This window comes from Schistocerca serialis, chromosome 7, assembly GCF_023864345.2.
Source record: "Schistocerca serialis cubense isolate TAMUIC-IGC-003099 chromosome 7, iqSchSeri2.2, whole genome shotgun sequence".
NCBI lineage: Eukaryota > Metazoa > Arthropoda > Insecta > Orthoptera > Acrididae > Schistocerca > Schistocerca serialis.
This window is the reverse complement of record NC_064644.1, coordinates 160,657,444-160,680,476: the sequence shown is the minus strand read 5'-3', so window position 1 is coordinate 160,680,476 and position 23,033 is coordinate 160,657,444. Positions and strand designations below refer to the sequence as shown.

Here is a 23,033-nt window from a genome sequence, read left to right as displayed (position 1 = left end):
GACGATCGTAGAGATGCTGGATGTAGTCCTGTGGAACGGCTTGCCATGCCATTTCCACCTGGCGCCTCAGTTGGACCAGCGTTCGTGCTGGACGTGCAGACCGCGTGAGACGACGCTTCATCCAGTCCCAAACATGCACAATGGGGGACAGATCCGGAGATCTTGCTGGCCAGGGTAGTTGACGTACAACTTCTAGAGCACGTTGGGTGGCACGGGATACATGCGGACGTGCATTGTCCTGTTGGAACAGCAAGTTCCCTTGCCGGTCTAGGAATGGTAGAACGATGGGTTCGATGACGGTTTGGATGTACCGTGCACTATTCAGTGTCCCCTCGACGAACACCAGTGGTGTACGGCCAGTGTAGGAGATCGCTCCCCACACCATGATGCCGGGTGTTGGCCCTGTGTGCCTCGGTCGTATGCAGTCCTGATTGTGGCGCTCACCTGCACGGCACCAAACACGCATACGACCATCATTGGCACCAAGGCAGAAGCGACTCTCATCGCTGAAGACGACACGTCTCCATTCGTCCCTCCATTCACCCCTGTCGCGACACCACTGGAGGCGGGCTGCACGATGTTGGGGCGTGAGCGGAAGACGGCCTAACGGTGTGCGGGACCGTAGCCCAGCTTCATGGAGACGGTTGCGAATGGTCCTCGCCGATACCCCAGGAGCAACAGTGTCCCTAATTTGCTGGGAAGTGGCGGTGCGGTCCCCTACGGCACTGCGTAGGATCCTACGGTCTTGGCGTGCATCCGTGCGTCGCTGCGGTCCGGTCCCAGGTCGACGGGCACGTGCACCTTCCGCCGACAACTGGCGACAACGTCGATGTACTGTGGAGACCTCACGCCCCACGTGTTGAGCAATTCGGCGGTACGTCCACCCGGCCTCCCGCATGCCCACTATACGCCCTCGCTCAAAGTCCGTCAACTGCACATACGGTTCACGTCCACGCTGTCGCGGCATGCTACCAGTGTTAAAGACTGCGATGGAGCTCCGTATGCCACGGCAAACTGGCTGACACTGACGGCGGCGGTGCACAAATGCTGCGCAGCTAGCGCCATTCGACGGCCAACACCGCGGTTCCTGGTGTGTCCGCTGTGCCGTGCGTGTGATCATTGCTTGTACAGCCCTCTCGCAGTGTCCGGAGCAAGTATGGTGGGTCTGACACACCGGTGTCAATGTGTTCTTTTTTCCATTTCCAGGAGTATATATATATATATATATATATATATATATATATATATATATGAGCTGAGCGCCAGAGTTAGCAGCAAACTGCGGCTGTTTACTAATGATGCTTCGGTGTATGGGAAGCTGTCGTCGTTTGTAGGAGGATACAAAGTTTCTAGTTGGTGCGATCAATGACGCCTTTCTCTACAGGTGGAAAAACATGCATTAATGGAGATGTGTACGAAAAACAATCCAGCGTTCGCAGCGTACTGCTCTAAACCGTCACCTCGATTACACATCTAGACATGACGTTCCAGAGCAATATGAAATGGAACGAGCACGTGAGCTCCTTAATGAGGAAGGCGAATGGTCGACTTCTGTCTATTGGAAGAATTTTACGAAACTGTAGCTCATCTATAAAACTGAACACTTTTGCGACCCATTCGTGAGTATTGCTCGAGTGTTTGGGATCCCCAGCAGGTAGGATTAAAGGAAGACATTGAAGCAATTCAGAGGCGTGCTGCTAGATTTGTTACGTTCGATCAACACGCAAGTATCACAGAGATGCTGCGTGACCTCAAACGGAAATCCTTGGAGGGAAGAGGATGATTTTTTACCAAAACACTATTGAGAAAAGTTGGAGAACCGGCATTCTAAGCTGGCTGCAGAATGATCCTGCTGCCGCCAATGCCGCTAACATACATGTCGCGTAAGGATCACGAAGACGAGATAAGAGAAATTATGGTTCGTACGGAGGCACTTAGGAGTAGCGGTTTTTACCTCGCTCTATCTGGAACAGGATTCCTCTGGCAGGCACTTAAATGTGATTCGCAGAGTTTCCATGCAGACGTGTAGAAGGAAATGACTTGCAGTGGTACGGGGTACACTGTGCTACGTATTATATGGTGGCTTGCGGAGTATATATGCAGATGTAGATGTCTCTCAAACGGTTTCGTCTCGTTAAAAGATCATCCGGTTGTCTGTAGTTCAAAAAAATACGAAATCAAGGCAAAAACGAATAACAAATCGTCCCCGAGCTGTGTCAATGCCATGACTTAAGAAGTCTAGCGTATTATCTAACAGTAATGACAAGATCTGGCAGTGACATCATATAAACATTGTGCAGATTCCTTGGCAGAAGCAGTAACTGCATGGGACACGGCATGTTGTGTGAACTATGCCCTCTTGCTTTTGTCTTTGCTATGATCAGACGATGTAGCCGCTTCGGTTTAAATTGCTCTGACACACACACTTAAAAACTTCATAGACGATACTCGGTCCAGCGATCGTTCGGCAGCCGTAGGACACACTTATTTACACTGTATTTATCTTGAAGATCAACTGCCGATTCCTGATCAAAGGTGAACTAATCCTATAAAGTGATAATAATTCATGCCGTCTATAGTAGTGAAAAAAAATCAGTCGATTTTTGTCATTCATTGTTTCGTACTTTTTCGTAGACTTTTCCGACCACTGCACTCTCTCTTCCCATTCGTTCCTCGCAGAGAGATGTTTTAAGTCAAAGTAAAATAATCTTGAAAATTGTAATTATTCTAGCTAACTATAGTAATGGAAAACAACCACTTGTTTCCCGCAAATAAAGCGATAATAATAATTCCTGCCGCATCAATTCGCCATTTGTCCGCTGTGATTCGGAAGGTTTACACACAGGTAGTAAATGCCTTCCGAAAAGCCATGTTCTCACTGCGAATTGACAAACCAAGAAACCCAAGCACTTCTATTGCATCGACACCCAGTGAAATCCTGAGTTTATATCAATTTTTCGCTGATTCGTTAACACAAAAGGACTGATAATTCCTTATATACCTTTTTCTCGATAGTGGAACTGTATTTTTCCCTTCGGTCCTCGAAGGAGGTCTGTGCAAGGTAATTGTATTTGTATTCTGTATCACAGCTAGATTTTGTTTTTCTCCTCCGCAATGCTTTAAACTTGTGTATAATGGCACACGGACTAGTAAAAACGACAAAAGAGAAATCACTGAACTTCCCTTTATTTACTGTTTTGTTTCCACTGCAGCGTAAATCTGATAGCCTCAATAGTTAGTGCTCAAAGTATATGTGTGTGTGTGTGTTTTTCGATACCAAATTCGTTATTCTATTATTGCGGCGCTCGAAGAGCGATGGAAAACCACGGAGACTAACATAGTTTCTCTCGCACTTCGCTACTCTCTCCCTGTGCAGCGGAACAAATGCAGCCAAACTCTTAACTGCTGGGCCAGAACAATTAAATTCAAATTTTTGCTGGAACCGCGCGTGTGCGCGGATCGCTCTAATTAATTGGGAGCTGTTTTGTTTCCGGTGCGGCGCAGATGTGACAGGCGCAGGCAGACGTGCGTGCCCTGTGTGTGTGTGTGTGTGTGTGTGTGTGTGTGTCTCTGCGCCGCAGCGGGGATCGAAGCGGCGACCACAGGGCCGACGGTCCCAAAAATATGTGCAGCCACGCGGGCCCACCTGGACCTCGCTAATGAGGAGCGTACGCAGGGATAACAACCACTCTTTAAAACTAAATTAACAATTTGCGGCAAAACTGCTGGTGTACGTAAACCGCGAATTTAAACGTTCCCGAAAATGAAGCACCCATTTTTCAGTCTGTCGGTCTGACGCTCAAATGAAAAGCTCCACCTCGTGAATTTTCACTGACTGCAGTCACTATCAGGGGTTTCCCACAAGGGAACGAACGGTTACTTTATGCAAAGTACCACTCTACTGCACTGTGTATATTTAGATCTACAGATTTTCAGAATCCTTTACTATCTCATGCAACGTAACCCAGCCATTCAGGAGCGATATATACGTCGATATGTCAGGGACGTTAAAAAAGTTTCCGTTTGACGGCATTGCTGCACTGTATATGAAGTGCAGCTCGACTCCGATGCGGGTATATAAGCACCGACATGTAGGCAAAGGATCAGCAGTAGAGCATTCGTGTCTTTCCGACCTGCGTGCGGTAAACGCGGAAACGTGAACTATGGCGACTTGAGACGGGCAAACTCGTTCATCCTTGTGATATAGTTCACTGGTGATCGCTCTTTTTTCGGAACCGTTCATTTTTACTCGTTCGCCGTTCACTGTGCTTGGTATATGGTTCTTATGAAAAATGGAAAATTACTAGCTTAGGTGACTGAAGATGGAAGACGCTAAGAGGGGACACTTGCCCGCCGCCCCCCCCCCCCCCCCCCCACCGGGGTACAGAGTTTTTATTCATAACAGAATTCTCACGCACTTCTAATTTTCGTGATTCTGCAAAACACCTCGTTTAGCCAACTGTAGCGTTACGTGGCTGATCGCAGTGAAATAATATAAGGTGGCGCACGAGAAACCGGCCCCGAGTACAGACTGCTTGCCAATTACGCACGATTTGTTGATCGCTACGAGCAGAATAGATAAACAAATAATAATTAGTCTGTGAAGAAATAACAGATAAGCTAATGCAAACAACTTCGAAACAACAGATGACGATTGATAAGCAACAATGAGCAGTCTAGTACTCGGGGCCGATTTTTCATGCGCCACCATGTACCACTGAAATAATATAGTAAGAGTTATCATATTCTCTTTACAGAATGTGACACCATACACTCGATTACGAAGCGCGGGCTTCATTCGGTTGTAAGTCGGTCTCCCTTCCATAACAATGAACATGCTCTTTTACCCTGGATCAAAAAAAGGGCGGAAAATGGCCACTTGTGTGTGCCGCATCGTCAACTTTGCATGTGTAATAACAAAAAAATCTTGCCTTTTTACAAGTACTACTTCTGCTGTTTATCGAAATAGTGAAGTAAGCTGACACGCCGTTTTGCTACCTGAAAATATGTATGTATTACATACCACGTAATTTTTTTGTAATTTACGTACGTGGACGCTGAATAGAATACGAAAAAACTAGAATTTCAAAGTTCAAAAAAGGTTTGAAACACATCTAGAATGGGCGTGCGAAGCGAACGAAGCTAACAACTCGATACTGAACTATGAGCATTCGGCAGCGGAACCGCGACGAATGGCCACGCGAAGAAGGACGAGTCCGGCCGAGCGAGGCCGAGACCGAGGGGAACGGGACATAGGCTGGAACGAGACCGGCCGACGTGCCGTTCGGGAACGAGACCGACCGTTTCCCTTCCCGGGAACTATAAGCAGAGAGCCGCGACCAAAGTGAACTATGGAAGACCGTTCCTTAGAATGCGTTCATGGCTCGTTCGGTTTATCTTGGTGAACAGTTATTTTGGACCCGTTAGTTCGCGAACGACCCGTCTCTAATGGCGACGTTATTATCAAATCCGTCCAAATAGGGCCAACGTGCTGATATTATTTTCTTGGCTGCCGGAGTTCAAACACTGGTAAAAACGCAACGTAGAATGAAGAATGTGTGTGGAACAGCATGTCTGTTGAAAACCACAATTGTGGAATAATGTGCCAAGTTCCGTGTTGCTGCTCCATGATAACGCATGTACACGACCGCTTATTTCGTACCGCAGAAGTTAGGCAAACTAAAGTGGGAGACACTCGAGCCCTTGCTTTATAGTCCTGATCTCTCCCCATGCGATTATTAAGCGCGATTAACACGATGGCTGTCGGACGAAGATGTGCAGCAGGCAGCTACGGACTTCATCACGCAGCAGAGCACCGTGTTTTACCAAACGTATATCTTCACTCTGGTGCATCGGTGCGATGATTCCGTCAATGATTACGACGATTTTGTCTCATTGGCATACCGGTTCTGCATTGCACGGCCTCCTAATGGAAACTTTTGGTTCAAATGGCTCTGAGCACTATGGGACTTAACAGCGGAGGTCATCAGTCCCCTAGAACTACTTAAACGTAACTAACCTAAGGACATCATGCACATCCATGCCCGAGGCAGGATTCGAACCTGCGACCGTAGCGGTCGCGCGGTTCTAGACTGAAGCGCCTAGAACCGCTCGGCCACTTCGGCCGGCAATGGAAATTTTTCCATCGCCCGTTAAACATCTGAGTTTTCGGTGTAACTCGGCAGATGATAGCATCTGCTAATGGTAGGGAATCTAAACTAATATAGGTTTCTGATAATCTGTATACCTAAATACACACAATGGTTAGAGAGGAGGTTAAACATCTCGATGTTATGTACATCCCTTACAGTAAAATACTGTGTCGTATCATTTTTGTTGATTTAAATTAAGTATTCTGATCAAATAGGAGTCTCCTTACTGATACGCATATGTTCAAAGCAAATATTGTAATACTGGAATGTTAATAATAAGAACAGGGTGGCATTTTGTTTCATCAAAACATTTCACTGAGATTTATAGGGGTTTCCAGTTTTAAATCCCTAATTTCCCATCATAAATCTTTGTTGCATGTAAGAGTTAGTTTTACCTCACTAGATTTCCTGACCGCAAATGAAAATTTTGCTGTGTCACGTTGCAATAACCTGGGATATTTTCCGCAGTAACGCGCTTCTGTTGTCACAGGAACATAACATCAATTGAATTGTGTAGTAACGACGCATCATGTTTCAAAACCAGACTGCATCACCCAGTGCTCATTCGTAACTTGAATGGTGACGCTGCTAGAAGGTCGGCAGTGTACTATTTCGCACTGAACTTAGTAGATACAGAAGCGAAGCCTGAATATTCATTGCTGACGTGCAGAACACCTAAGTTGAAATATTCAATATTGTGTATATTTTTTTCTCTTCTCCCTTATCGATTTTCTAGTGCTGTCATCCCATCCCACAAAGCTTTTATTTGAATAACGAACTCGTAGGTACATGACAAAGTCTCGAGTTCACGTAACAGTGCATCACAGTGGGAACGACAGAATGGCCCTTAAACGCAAGAATCCAAGCACAATAACGAAGATTCCTTAGGTCGACGAGCGTGCCATAGGTAGTCGCGACACAGCAACAAACGTTACAACAGTTCGATATCCTTCTTCGCCTGCTGCAATCCGTTGCTTCCGAAGCAGAATAGAGGACCAATATTAACGCTCTGTATTTCCAGATTTGCAAAACTATTGAACATGTGTGGGTTAGACTGAAAGGTTGTGCAATAATACTAAGCAGATCAGAACCTTTTGGAATACATTAAACTATCTGAGAAATGCTGTACTATCTGTGAGCGTTATTGAGAAATCTTTGCCATTCGACACGTCTCTGGGCTTGTTTGTATTCCCTTTAATGAGTTCATAACAGAAAATCATATCAGTACCGGAGAATCGAGAGTTACTCTTATGATTTATTGCTTACTAAATACAGATAGATAAGAGAGACGATATATTTCTAAATTATTTATGGAAAAAGGAAATTCAGGAATTTTGGATCTCAATATATCAGCCACTTTCTGTTTACAACAAAGTAGAACAACTACAAAGCAAAAACTTCTTGATCGTACAACATTTCTAAACAGACGAAATGCTGCACAATATTATTGCAAATTTTAATTGATAGGGAGAACTATGAGCAGTCTTAGAAGTGCCTCAATAACATTGCACAATGTTATCACTGTTACTGAAAAATAATATTCACCGTCTACGGACCGCTTCAGATTGTAACAAAATGGCTCAGAATGTGTATGTCCATCAACGAACAGTTCAGCTGCCTCTACATTCTCTCAGAATTCGCTGAGTCTTTCACAATTCTCCAACATTTCGCAGAGTTTTGTTGCAAATTCAGTTTCCTCGAGAACTCCCGATTTTCCGGGTTATCCAGACAAGTCCCCACCCTAAAGAAAAAACTGTGTCCAGCAGTCAAGTGACAGAATTAATCATGCAGAACATTCCAGCTGGGTATGTTGAAGAAAACTGGTTAAGGAAAGATAGTGACTGCCGGAAACTTTTCCCCAGTGAGATGGTCCCACGGTGACCGAATAGCAGGAATGTGGAAATGAAGTACTTTGATGATAAGCTGTGTGTAATTTTTCCCACTGTCATAGTAGATGAGCATTATTGAAACTGAAAATCCAACGAAACAACTCTATATTCACATGTCTATATAATGTTTAAAAAACTTGTTGAATCAAACGTGTTTCATTTTTAGACTGAAAGTTGTTTATAAATAACTGAAAATGAACAGCGATATATTTTTCCTTTCAGAAATCACTTCCAATTTAGAGTATGCTTTTCAGTTTTCTTCGAAATTAAATGGAGAAGCATTAAGAATTTTAAGCAGTCACTCATCCATCAGACTTACATTCGTTTGCGTGCGTGTTTCTTTTTTTAAATTTGAAACATTTTTTTCTAGTACACTTAGGGGCACAGGAAATCAGTGGAGTTCACTATTGTGCGCTGTGTCTCCATCCGGAAATGAGAACGAAACGAGGAGGAGGAATGGTACCTGGAAGCCTAAACGTCGATGGGATCACCATAGATAAACAGCAAATACCGTCAGAACTTAGCCGTGTGAACAAATGTGATGTACCATGCATCCAGGAACCACACTAAGACTTAGGAGTAATAGGACCCAAACAGAGGGAACGTGTGAAAAAATTATCCCAGCGAATTAAATGTTCGAAGAGATTTCAGTATTGCAGCCGGTCGTCCTAAACTCACTCCACGATATATCAGCTGGACACCTGTCATTCATCTTCAGGTGAGCCCTCGAACAGAGGGAACGTGCCTCACTATAGAAAATTCACAATCTATAGGGCGCAGTCGTCATAAGACCTAATAGAGCCGTAACACCGACAAACACAACCGAATGCAACACCAAATTACTAACAATCGTATTAGGACTGTTGATATTTCTTAAAGATATCGGGGATCCGATATACCGAATTTAAAATATATATATTATCCGCTCTCCATACATCGAGTGAAAGTAACGATATATCGACATAAACAATATCGACTACCGACTTTAAAAATATCGGCTGCATATTGCAAATATACTGTAGGTTTTAGAGCTGCATATTTAAGCACTGTTTTATTATTAGATATTCTGTCAATCAACTAGCAGCCTGCCTATCCCTCTTATAACAAGAACTGAAAGGAAACCGATGCATGTTCAAGCTTGGAGATAACTACTTATCTAAACAAACGTAACTGGATGTCAGTGGCACAACAAAAAGTGTCCGGTTGGTCCGTCGTTCGGTTCTGTCACGTACCGCATTTGTCCGGAACACTTCATATCGACGTGCCTGTCTTTTTTGTTTTTCTTTTCGTTTAAAGCAACACCAGCAACCTTTTAGCTGTAGTGTCAAAACTGCGTGGTGAAGCTAAACGTTGCAACTTCTATTGGTAGCGCTGAGCGCCGATTACGTCAGCATTTCCCCCGACATGTCTCCGCCCACCGTAAGGGCCAATCTTATAACTTAGATTTTTGTTCATCATTTTCACCATCTGTTTTGTAAGAATGCCGAAGTGAAAAAATAGCACATTAGCTGTGTTAATTTTTTTTTTTTTTTCGCCACTGGTATGCTATTTCTTCACATCGGAAATCTTGTTATTCTATTCACACCGTCAGCTCCCAGTGCACTTGGAATTCTTCTTTTGCACCACATATCCACTTCTTCTTTTGAACCACATATCCACAAAGTCAAAGAGAAAGACTGGGCGTGATGAAAGCTCAAAAAGTAGTAGGACTCCTTCACACAGTGAAAGCAAAATTATGTTCTGCTACCACTTCAAAAGAACAACAAATACCGAAAATGTCGTGAAAAAAATTATAGCATAAGATAAAAGTATCGGCATTCGATATGATCATCTTGATATCGATATATCTGGGAAGGTATGTCGACTACATATATCGTTGCTTTTGCAGAAAATATCAATATATCGATATTTTGACAATAGCCCTAAATCGAATGCAGTACCTTCACTATTACGTCTGTAGACAAACCCCCTGGACAGGAACTCAGCCGGACATCACCACAAAAGTTCTACTACCAGAAAACACGGTTCGTAATAGGAAGCTTTAAATGTTACAGCACCACGTGAGACTACAAAGAAACATGTTACAGCGATCACATGTTGGAACAGAGGGCTGAAACAAAAAAAAATTATCTTTATTACATGATCTAAAGTTACCTTGCTCCCTTAACAGGAAAATATGAACGTCTGGGTAGAAATCTGACAACTATTTCGTCAGTGAAAATATTCGCGATCCTTAAATGATAACTGTATACGAGCTCCTTAAACACAAAATAGGCCATTTGGAATCCAAACATACGCTCCTATTAAAACAACGTAAATACTATTCCGCAGACGGTTCCAAGTGGAGTATTCGCCGAAGTTACAGACAATATTTTATTCCAGACCTCACGTATATAGTAAGTGAAAGGACGTACTCAACAAATACGAAGCACTATACAACCACGATTCTTTTGAAGTAGAACTGCAATGATGGAAATGTTGAACGAGACAAGACACAGGAAGTTGATTAAAAACCTGAACGGTTGTACATGGTACAGAGTAGAAAAATGGTTTAGTCAGCAAATAGCTTCGTTGTGCCATTTGCATTTAAAGAACTGGAGCCAGAACTAAACTCATTTCAACATGGAAAAGCACCCGGGGTTGAAAACATATGAATAGACAAAACGCTTTGACCCTGTAGCCAAATAATGGATCACGTAACTTATCAGCCAGTCGCAAGACAGTCAAGATCCGAGAGATCCGCAGAAAATAAAAATAATGGCACTGCTGGAACAATGGGAAGAACCAGAATTCGCTAGGAACTATCACCCGATATCGCTCGAATGTCACCTATACAAATTGTGTGAACGACTGAGGCTCAACCGCGTACACCAGCCGAATCTTGTTAAATTTTGAATAGGGATGAAAATAAATAACTTACCTTGGTTGACTTAAGCAGTGCATACGACACGGCGAACCACAGGTCAATTATCGAAGCATGCCGCTGCGAAAGACTCCAAGGAGGCACGATCCTCTTGACCACTGCTTAGCCCTAGAGTCAAGATTTCGGCGAGGAGTTCGTCTTTCAAGACAATACGCCACGAGTACACCGTGGTCTAGGACAGTCCGCCTTTCGCCGCGGAGCAGCTCGGACTTGTTTACGTCTCGGCTGCGAACGTTCGCGGAAGAAGCGGTGTTTACACCGTCGTCAATCGCGTGTGTTACTGTTTGAATCGAACGCAATGGCACACAATTTCCGAAAAACCACGATACAGTTCACGTTCTGTAACGAGTATGCAAGACCGAAGGCTTTCGAAATCGAACGTTTCTTGAGGGACGAAGTGCATCTCAATTACACGGAGATTATTGGAATTCATTTATCAATCGTGAGCAGCACTCTTTACGTAAAGATGATTGACGACGACGCATGTGAAAGGATCATTGAAGCCGCCAAATGAGGATTCCAGTTCCGACACTCCGATGGTCATATTGGCGAAGTTTTAGTCGCTCATTCGGGCCTGGGCGTGCGTACGATTCGAATCTTCGAGCTGCCTTTCGAGGTACCCGAATCATTGGTCACTGAATCACTCCAGCCACATGGCAGAGTTATTAGTCATACGGCCGAACGTTGGGCAAGTTTTAGCACGTATCCAGTGCTCAATAGTGTCCGACAGGTGCGAATTGCCCTTACGAAACATGCGCCATTGTACATAAACATCGGCGGCTGTAGAGCTATTGTCATCTATGATGGACAGCCCCGGATATGCTCCGGGTGTGGTGGTGAAGGACATCTTCGATCTGCGTGTATGCAAAGGAGACTCGTGCAACTCTCCAGCGGAGACTTCCAGAATCCGACTTCACCAACGTCACTGCCGATGACTTACGTGACGGCGCTTCGCGGGGAGGTGACGCCGAGGTCGGAGCGCACTATCGAACCGACGCCGCAGTTGAGGCGCCTTCGCACTCCACTGAAGAAGGAATGGCTCCGACCAACCTCCAATCTCAGACACTACAGGTGGCGCAGAAAGAGGATGAGAGCATCACAATAGGCATGGAAGCTGAAGTGGAACGGCCCCAGGGCATTGTGGCGGCGGCGGGAACGCAGGAGATGCAAGATTCGCCAACACCAGAGGCCAAGGTTAGGGCCCGCAAACAACGCTCGCCAAAGCGCCGCAAGAAGCGCCGACTATGCGGAGACGCTCCCTTCTCTTCTAGGGAGCCCAGATGAGTCTAACACTGTGGACCTGTCTGACATGGAACCACAAGCTTCGGATGTCGCAGATCATATGAATTCGGACAGTGAAATGATGTCATATCTTTCAGACGACGCATTCGCTCAGGGGCCTGCTACCCCTTCGGCGGTGGAGTCTACAGCTGCGAAAGAACAACAGATGTCACACATCAATGCCGCACAGGAAAATTTGGAGCACACCAATAGTATCAGCTGGTATGAGCAGGACGACGAAATCACCGATGCGGACCATTCTCTTGGTGGGGCCTTGCACCCGTCCGCATCTCAAGAAACCTAATGCCGCAGGGACACGTTCCTCGGGCGACCCTCGGCGGATGTGCAAAGGGACTATCGACACGGTGAAACTTTGTCATTTTAACATCATGTGGAGATGACAGCTACTCGACCCCAGGCATACAGAATAGGGACAGTGAAAGTAAATACCATTAGATCGCCAGTGAAACAGCAGTTGTTTAGGAACATGATATACGCGTCGGATGTGGATATACTGATGGTGCAGGAAATTTACATTCCTGAGTTCCAGGAAGTACATGGATACATCACCTACACCTCGCCGCACTCGAACAACGACAGTGGAACGGCGATATTGGTCCGGGACGGGATTCAGGTCCGAGACCTGTCTTATCTACCTTCGGCACGAGGACTGGCGATAACTGTTAATGGAATTCGCATTCTCAATGTTTATGCCCCTTCCGGCACAGACAACAGACGGGCGCGTGCGAGATATTATTCGGAAGAGATTGTGCCCTTATTTACCGGCAGATTCGATCATTTCATTATAGGTGGTGACTTCAATTGTGTTTTAGCCCAAAAAGACCAGACACCACATTACAATACCTGTCGTGAATTGCATGTGCTATGCCGGGATCTGGAGTTAAGCGACACCTGGGACGTGATTCATAGGAACCGTGAGGGATATACTTTTTTTACCAGTCACTCGGCGAGCAGACTCGATCGAATATAAGTTTCGGTTGGCCTACAGGATAAGGTGGCCGACGCGGAACGATGGCCTGCGGCATTTACTGATCATCTGGCTTACATTTGTACCATGTCACTCCCTAGGCAAAGTGTATGGAGAAGCCGCGGGACATGGAAGCTCAATTCGTCACTTTTGGCGGACCCCGAATGTCGTCAGAGAGTCGAGGAGGTATGGGCCACATGTCAACGCCGTCTACCAACGTATACCTCCGTGCTTCAATGGTGGCTCGAGTGCACTAAGCCGGCAATAAGAAGAGCTCTAATACAGTATGGTCGGGATAAGACGAGATGGCAGGGAGACACTCTTGATTATTGTTACACCATGCTTCGTGAGCTGTCCTTCCAGGTGCCGTCTGCAGAACATCATGCGGAAGTTCATCGTGTCAAGGCACAAATCCTATCGATCACGCGACGACGACTGGGTGGCATCCCAATACAGGCAAGATGTCTTGACACCATCACTGGGGAACGTACCTCGATGCACCATGTGTCGCGGGAACATAAACGTTACCGCCGGGCATTGGTAACAGTGCTCCACGGTTTAGATGGCCGTCAACTGACAACACAACAGGACATTGCAAATGAATTTTTAGAGCATTTCCGCCATCTCTATGCCGGTACACCGACGGACCGTCAGGTAGGGTAAGAGATACTGCAACATCTGCAAACGACACTGACAGAGACGGATAAGGCAGCGCTTATGGAGCCACTCACAGAAGACGATATAAAGGAGGCACTCACAAAAGGAGCGGCCCATAAATCACCGGGGCCAGATGGGATTACGCTAGAGTTTTATCGAGAATTCGTGGACATGATGATGCCACAGTTGGTGTCGATGTACAATGAGGCGATGAGTCCGAACATGCGCCTACCGTCGGATTTTGTGACGGGCTTTCTTCTTCCCATCCAAGATGGCGGGGAGTCGCAGTGTTAATCAATATCGGCCTCTCACTATGCTAAACACCGATAATAAAATTTTTGCACGGCTACTAGCGTCTCGTCTCAAGCTGGCGATATCCAGGACAATATCCCCTGATCAGGCTTGCCTAGGGGTGCGAAGCAACATCTCCTCGGCGTTAAGTGAACACCGTGACGTTATCGCCCTTGCGGAAACCTGTAAAATGCGAGCAGCGATGATATCGTGGACTTCGATCGTGCGTTCGACAGGATAAACCATCACTTCTTGGCGTCAGTCATGAGCCGAATAGAGATTCCACCTGTTTTCATCTCCATCATTATGAGGCTAATACGAGGGACTACAGCGAAGGTGATTGTAAACGGTCGGGAAGCGGGCTCGGTTCCTATTAACAGCTCCGTCCGACAAGGGTGCCCACTCTCCATGATGCTGTTTGCGATAGCACTTGCGCCGCTGATGTGTGTTATGAGGCGCTCACTTACTGGGATAGCGCTTAATGAGAACTCTTTCGTTTGTCGCGCATATGCGGACGACCTGATCCTTCTTGTCAGATCAGGTCATGAAGTGCGTCACGCTGTTGAACATCTAGACTCTTACGGGACGGAAGCAGGCAGTGTCATTAACATGACGAAATCCAAAATTATGCACATCGGACGGGGTCTGGAAGACATACCGGGACCGTTTCAGACGGTGGAATCGCTGAGATGTCTGGGGATCACATTTACCCGTTCAGTACGGCGGTCAGCGGCGGCGACTTCTCGGCGGCTTCTGCAAAATGTTCGTCTGGCGATACGAAACAACTCACTGAGAGCCTTTGACATGATCCAACGTGTGGCATACACTAACGTTCACATAGCGTCACGACTGCCCCATTTAGCGCAGATCCTACCAATACCGAAGGGTATTGCAGACCGCCTCATGGCTGCCTTTGGTTACTATGTTAGTACTGGGATGTTATTTAAGATCACATATGACACGTTAACGCTACACTTCCGGAACGGTGGCCTCAACCTCACAAACGTGCGAAACAAAGCTCTGGCGCTTTACATGCGAGCGATGATACGAAATTGGCAACAACGAAAGCACACCATAACGTCAGCTCTGATAGAAGTACTTGTTCCGCCTTCGTACGAACCCCCTATTGCGGTGGGCAATATTTCGCCTTCTCTTGCACACACTGCCTCATTTCTTGTTGATTACATTTATGTTCGTCTGAAAGTACCTTCGACGAGAATACCCACGACTCGGGAGATCTATAGGTGCTTGATAGATCACCATGCCCGCAACGTAATGGAATTCAAATACCCGTCGAGAATGTGGAACCACATTTGGTGTGCAGTGCATACTCCATTACTGTCAACAGCAGCGAGATCGATGTGGTACATTCTTATAAACCGTAAACTTGTGACCAGGAGACGATTACATACAATTCATATGGTCGATTCTCCTCTTTGCACAAACTGTGGCCTGTTAGCAACGGAAGAAATGGTTTAGCGTGTGGCGCAGCAAGGGACGTCTGGATACTGACGCGTCGAATACTGGCCTTCCTTCGGCGCACTAACTACACAGAAATCACATCGGATGTACTTTTTCTACCGGACAAGACCTTTTTTCCCAAATAAAAGACGTATGCTGTCAATTCGATCGCTGGACATGCGACGAAATATTTGTATTCGTACGATATTGGATGTATTTACAAGAACAACACGAGCTCATACGGAGTCATACGAAATACAGGACTTACTTTTCCAATTTTTTAGGAAGTGTTTTTCACAATCCGCCCGACAGCTGAGGTGTCCCAGAACTGAGAAGACTCCTGCAGCAGAATGACTAGAGACAGTACTGCGCGGTTCAGTTATATTGGCATATAGCACACTGAGAAGAAAACCTGATCGACGCAGGAGAAATACATGTCGCCCACAAAGGCAGAAATGGTGAAGATTATATGGCTTTCTGCCAGGTTTATGATGCGACACCGTGTGCTGCAGGGATTGTGATGCAGATGATAACTTCATTTTCACTCCCGCCCGTGATTAGGATTGTCATTTACTTTATTCATGTTACACAAAGAAAAGGGCGGCCTTTACGTTGATTTCCTGGTTTCCAAATTGTTTTTGCTGTCTCGATCCTTTTCTTATCCCTAAGATAGTACAATTCTACGAATAAAGATTGTTTGTTTACCTGCCTTCCTGTTCCCCCCTCCCCCCCCCAAAAAAAAATAAATAAAATAAAATAAAATTTAAAAAATCCGCTTGGAATACGAATTTTTATTTTTTCTTTTCACTTCCATTTAACTTGTATGTAAATCTTATTGATGTATTTGTATAGATGTATGACATAAAAAAAAATAAAAATAAAAAAAAGAAGGGTAGAGTCTTTGACTCACAATCAATACGTCTTCGGTCCCGGGTACGATCCCCGCCACTGCCTAAATTTTGATAAATAATCAGCATTGGCGGTCGAAGACTTCCGGCATAAGAAGTCAGCTCATTCTGCCAACGGCCTTGTCAAAGAGGGCGGAGGAGCGGATAGAGGTTCAGGGCACTCTCTTGTCTTAGGGGTGGGAAATTGCCCCTAAAGGCGGAAGAATCAGCAATGATCAACGACATGAGGATGCAGAAGGCAATGGAAACCACTGCATTAAAGACACGTAACGTGTATCCACAGGACATGTGGCCTGTAATTGAAGAAGTGTCATGATGATCTCTCCATTGGCAAAAGATTCCGGAATAGTCCCCCATTCGGATCTCCGGGAGGGGACTGGCAAGGGGGAGGTTACCATGAGAAAAAGATTGAATAATCAACGAAAGGATAACGTTCTACGAGTCGGGGCGTGGAATGTCAGAAGCTTGAACGTGGTAGGGAAACTAGAAAATCTGAAAAGGGAAATGCAAAGGCTCAATCTAGATATAGTAGGGGTCAGTGAAGTGAAGTGGAAGGAAGACAAGGATTTCTGGTCAGATGAGTATCGGGTAATATCAACAGCAGCAGAAAATGGTATAACAGGTGTAGGATTCGTTATGAATGGGAAGGTGGGGCAGAGGGTGTGTTACTGTGAGCAGTTCGGTGACCGGGTTGTTCTAATCAGAATCGACAGCAGACTAACACCGACAACGATACTTCAGGTATACATGCCGACGTCGCAAGCTGAAGATGAACAGATAGAGAAAGCGTATGAGGATACTGAAAGGGTAATGCAGTATGTAAAGGGGGACGAAAATCTAATAGTCATGGGCGACTGGAATGCAGTTGTAGGGGAAGGAGTAGAAGAAAAGGTTACAGGAGAATATGGGCTTCGGACAAGGAATGAAACAGGAGAAAGACTAATTGAGTTCTGTAACAAGTTTCAGCTAGTAATAGCGAATACCCAGTTAAAGAATCACAAGAGGAGGAGGTATACTCGGAAAAGGCCGGGAGATACGGGAAGATTTTAATTAGATTACATCATGGTCAGACATATCTAAAAAGGGCCATCACAGAAGTTGGGAAGGAAAACATAGGTACAAAGAAGGTAGCTGCGAAGAAACCATGGGTAACAGAAGAAATACTTCAGTTGATTGATGAAAGGAGGAAGTACAAACATGTTCCGGGAAAATCAGAAATACAGAAATACAAGTCGCTGAGGAATGAAATAAATAGGAAGTACAGGGAAGCTAAGACGAAATGGCTGCAGGAAAAATGTGAAGACATCGAAAAAGATATGGTTGTCGGAAGGACAGACTCAGCATACAGGAAAGTCAAAACAACCTTTGGTGACATTAAGAGCAACGGTGGTAACATTAAGAGTGCAACGGGAATTCCACTGTTAAATGCGGAGGAGAGAGCAGATAGGTGGAAAGAATACATTGAAAGCCTCTATGAGCGTGAAGATTTGTGTGATATGGTAGAAGAAGAAACAGGAGTCGATTTAGAAGAGATAGGGGATCCAGTATTAGAATCGGAATTTAAAAGAGCTTTGGAGGACTTACGGTCAAATAAGGCAGAAGGGATAGATAACATTCCATCAGAATTTCTATAATCATTGGGGGAAGTGGCAACAAAACGACTATTCACGTTGGTGTGTAGAATATATGAGTCTGGCGACATACCATCTGACTTTCGGAAAAGCATGAACCACACAATTCCGAAGACGGCAAGAGATGATAAGTGCGAGAATTATCGCACAATCAGCTTAACAGCTCATGCATCGAAGCTGCTTACAAGAATAATACACAGAAGAATGGAAAAGAAAATTGAGAATGCGCTAGGTGACGATCATTTTGGCTTTAGGAAAAGTAAAGAGACGAGAGAGGCAATTCTGACGTTACGGCTAATAGTGGAAGCAAGGCTAAAGAAAAATCAAGACACTTTCATACGATTTGTCGACCTGGAAAAAGCATTCGACAATATAAAATGGTGCAAGCTATTCGAGATTCTGAAAAAAGTAGGGGTAAGCTGTAGGGAGAGACGGGTCATATACAATATGTACAACAACCAAGAGGGAATAATAAGAATGGACGGTCAAGAACGAAGTGCTCGTATTAAGAAAGGTGTAAGACAAGGCTGTAGCCTTTCGCCCCTAGCCGGCCGAAGTGGTCGTGCGGTTAAAGGCGCTGCAGTCTGGAACCGCAAGACCGCTACGGTCGCAGGTTCGAATCCTGCCTCGGGCATGGATGTTTGCGATGTCCGTAGGTTAGTTAGGTTTAACTAGTTCTAGGGGACTAATGACCTCAGCAGTTGAGTCCCATAGTGCTCAGAGCCATTTGAACCTTTCGCCCCTACTCTTCAATCTGTACATCGAGGAAGCAATGATGGAAATAAAAGAAAGGTTCAGAAGTGGAATTAAAATACAAGGTGAAAGGATATCTATGATACGATTCGCTGATGACATTGCTATCCTGAGTGAAAATGAAGAAGAATTAAATGGTCTGCTGAACGGAATGAACAGTCTAATGAGAACACAGTATGGTTTGAGAGTAAATCGGAGAAAGACGAAGGTAATGAGAAGTAGTAGAAATGAGAACAGCGAGAAACTTAACATCAGGATTGATGGTCACGAAGTCAATGAAATTAAGGAATTCTGCTACCTAGGCAGTAAAATAACCAATGACGGACGGAGCAAGGAGGACATCAAAAGCAGACTCGCTATGGCAAAAAAGGCATTTCTGGCCAAGAGAAGTCTACTAATATCAAATACCGGCCTTAATTTGAAGAAGAAATTTCTGAGGACGCACGTCTGGAGTACAGCATTGTATTGTAGTAAAACATGGACTGTGGGAAAACCGGACCTGAATAGAATCGAAGCATTTGAGATGTGATGCTATAGACGAATGTTGAAAATTAGGTGGACTGATAAGGTAAGGAATGAGGAGGTTCTACGCAGAATCGGAGAGGAAAGGAATACGTGGAAAACACTGATAAGGAGAAGGGACAGGATGATAGGACACCTGCTAAGACATGAGGGAATGACTTCCATGGTACTAGAGGGAGCTGTAGAGGGCAAAAACTGTAGAGGAAGACAGAGATTGGAATCCGTCAAGCAAATAATTGAGGACGTAGGTTGCAAGTGCTTCTCTGAGATGAAGAGGTTAGCACAGAAAAGGAATTCGTGGCGGGCCGCATCAAACCAGTCAGTAGACTGATGACAAAAAAACACCGACCCAACCTCGTGAGCACTTTCCTCCAGAATGAAAAAACGATAGCATGAAATGGTTTATGGCATCCGCCTATATTAACACGAATGGGACAAGTTGAAACCTCGTGTGCATCATCACAGGAACCCTTCAGAATCACCGGATGACCTCAACATTCAGCATGATGCGGCAGAGAAACGGAACGGGCACGGGCAGTATCGTTTCCACCTTATTTTTTTGTGTCTTCAGCCTTGTGACTGAACTTGAACACGGTTGGGGACGCTTGGGACAAGCTGAAACCGTCAGTGCGTCATCACACGAACCCTTCAGGCTCACTGAATGACTTCGACACTCAGTACGCCGCCGAAGAAAAACGGAACAGGCATAAGCAGTATCGTCTCCAACACCCTTTTTTTGCATCTTCAGTGTTACGACTGGTTTAAGCCGCCCGGGTAGCCGACCGCGTCAACACGCCGCTTTTGGGATTCGGTTCCGGATCGAATCTGCCCGTAGGATTAACGCCGGATGCCCCTACGTCGGCCAGCCTCGAAATGGTTCTTATGTGGTTTCTCACACCCAACTAGGTAAACACCAGGCTGGTACCCACGTCCCACTTCACATACACGCTACGTACAACACTCTGAAAACGTTCTCGCATTCTAGACACAGATAAAGTATACGACTTCCGTTCCGATGGAGTCATGGCGTTGGGAAAGGCATCCCACTGTCACTAACACTGTAATAGCAACTTAGTTCGTCCCGATGGAGTGGTGGCGTTGGGAAGGGCCTCCCACTGTCACTAACACTGTATAGCAACTTAGTTCTTAATTACACTTCAGTCTCAGTTACGCACTTTTAACTATCTCTATGGGTCAGCCGGCCACGGTTCTAGGCGCTTCAGTCCGGAACCACGCAGCTGCTACAGTCGCAGGTTCGAATCTTGCCTCGGGCATAGATGCGTGTGATGTCCTTAGGTTAGTTAGGTTTAACTAGTTCTCAGTTTAGGGAGTTGATGACCTCAGCTGTTAAGTCCCATAGTGTTTAGAGCCATTTGAACCATTTCTCTGGGTCACCTCAAGATCTAAGAAATTGGTTCAGCAACCCGTCGTATCTGCGTCAAAACCTACTTAGATCTGAGGATGATCCAGAAAGATTGAAACATGTCATGTAATTAAAAACGAGCAACTGTGAGTGACGAATAAATGAGAAGGACTGGTTTGATACGTGCCGCCACGGCTTCCTCTCCTGTGCTTACGTCTTCAGCTCAGGGTAGAACTTACGCCAAAAGTCCTCAATCATCTGTTGGGTCTATTCCAATCTGTTTTAAAACATGATCTATCAGCTTCTCCAGCCTCTTCTCAATGTTTTCCCCATATTCCATTCCTCGTGGACCCGCCGAAAAGTCTCCTCATGTTACCAGTGAGCCCAATTTTCAACATCGTTCGATACCACCACATCTCAAGCGTTTCGATTTCTTTCATTCTGAAAAAAATCTGCTTGCACACAGATGTATAAGTCACTTTACTACACAACCAGTTTCAGTAATAAACAGACCATCATCAGGTAACTAAATACAACGAAAAACCAAAATAAGGCACAATGTGTCATAACAAAAACAATCGTAGATATAATACTCAAACATTCGTAACCTATTGAGAAATTACATTGTAACATCGTAAACGGATGCAGGACAACCCATAAGCACTATCAAACAACATAGCACAAGCCAGCAACTCCACGTAACTATAAATCAGAGGCACATATAGGTACTGTACATCTGTGGTTAAGCACATAAAAACACCGATGTAACATATAATCCGAGCACATATTAGCGTACAGTACATCTGTGGTAAAGCACTTAACAACACTGATGTAACGTGTAATCCTCATTCATGAATATGTCGCCAAATATGGTAAAATGATAGGAAGAGACACTACATGGAACCAAAGAAAACTTTATATGATCAGAGATACCATCTCGACATATAGTACCTTACTATTGCTGACTCAACTACAAACAAAGTACGACTAAGTGGAAACATGAAGTCATTATACCAGCGTCATGGTTGAACATTCAATTTTGCCAAAATCTTACAAATATTTTCCATACAACCTATGGCTGTAGAAGATTACGATAATGTATACAACAAAATGTTAAGTTTTTACCCACAGTGCATGATCCAATTCTGTACGATATTGTGCTCGAGATGTATATGCTCATAAATTCCTTCCTCAAATCAATGTTCGCTATCATCAGGCTTCTTTTGGGAAGGAGTGCCCTCTTTATCTATGCTAGTCCACTTCCGGTATCTTCCTTGCTTCTTCCGTCAGACGTGATTTTGCTTCAAAAGTAGCAGTAAACCTTCACTTAGTCTACTTCGTGGTCCCAACTTTGATGTTAAGTTTACAGCTTATCTAATTTCTGTTACTTATCTCTACATTCATCTTCCCTTTGTTTATTCGCTCAACTTGAGGGCGGCGTACTCAAGGAGGTTCCAAATATGGTAAAATGCACGAGGTGCAGGAACATGGTACTGGAAGCTCCCCTGCAGCAGATTACGATTTCACAGATGTGTGGTACTCTCAAACTCTTTGTATTTTCAAACTTCCCAGCATGCTGGGATAGCTGTGGGTCAGCAACTTCTGTTAACCAGTACGACGAAAAACTTGTCCTAAGTCGCAAATTTTACTTTTTTAAATTTTATATTCACTCGATGACTAGTTCCGGGCCGAGACCCATTTTCAAATCATCGTTTCGACCAGAAACTAGTCATCGCGCGAAAAAGTTATTTCGTTTTCCTTTTTTTAAAGTTTATTCTTTCATTCCCTGTGCCTATTGAATCCCAGCTCACAAACATTGGTGAATAAGCATGTGGTGCAAAACTTTTTTTGAGCAGTTTCCATGTACTGATGACATGTGTTTTCAGACTCACCTCCAGTTGGGAGTGCAGTGGCACCACGCCGTGGTCCTGGGCGAACACAGTGAGCCAGTAGCGCGGCTTGCTCTCCACGTCCAGCGGCGCCGTCGTACGGATGTTTCCTGCAAGCAAACAGAACGAGTCAACCCAGTTGAAAACGACTCTCACCGTCTGAGTTTGTGATTCCGTCTGAATGAACATCAAAGGCCGCCAGGTATCAGTTCAGCTAACTCATGTTCGTCACTACTGCTGGGTCGCAGACTGGAAAAGAGACGTTTCGCAACTTCGTGGTTGTGGCCGTTTTGGGCTGCAACTCTGTAAATATCAAAGTATTCGT

At 44.9% G+C, this 23,033-nt stretch overlaps 1 protein-coding gene across 1 annotated transcript in view; it reads right to left on the bottom strand.

The window, feature by feature from the left end:
- The window catches only part of LOC126412870 (fat-like cadherin-related tumor suppressor homolog), an 894,730-nt gene that overhangs the window by 304,841 nt on the left and 566,856 nt on the right, over positions 1-23,033 (bottom strand). The window contains exon 3 of the mRNA XM_050082746.1: positions 22,712-22,818. Within this exon, the coding sequence (XP_049938703.1) occupies positions 22,712-22,818 (107 nt within the window). The remainder of the gene's footprint in view (positions 1-22,711; positions 22,819-23,033) is intronic.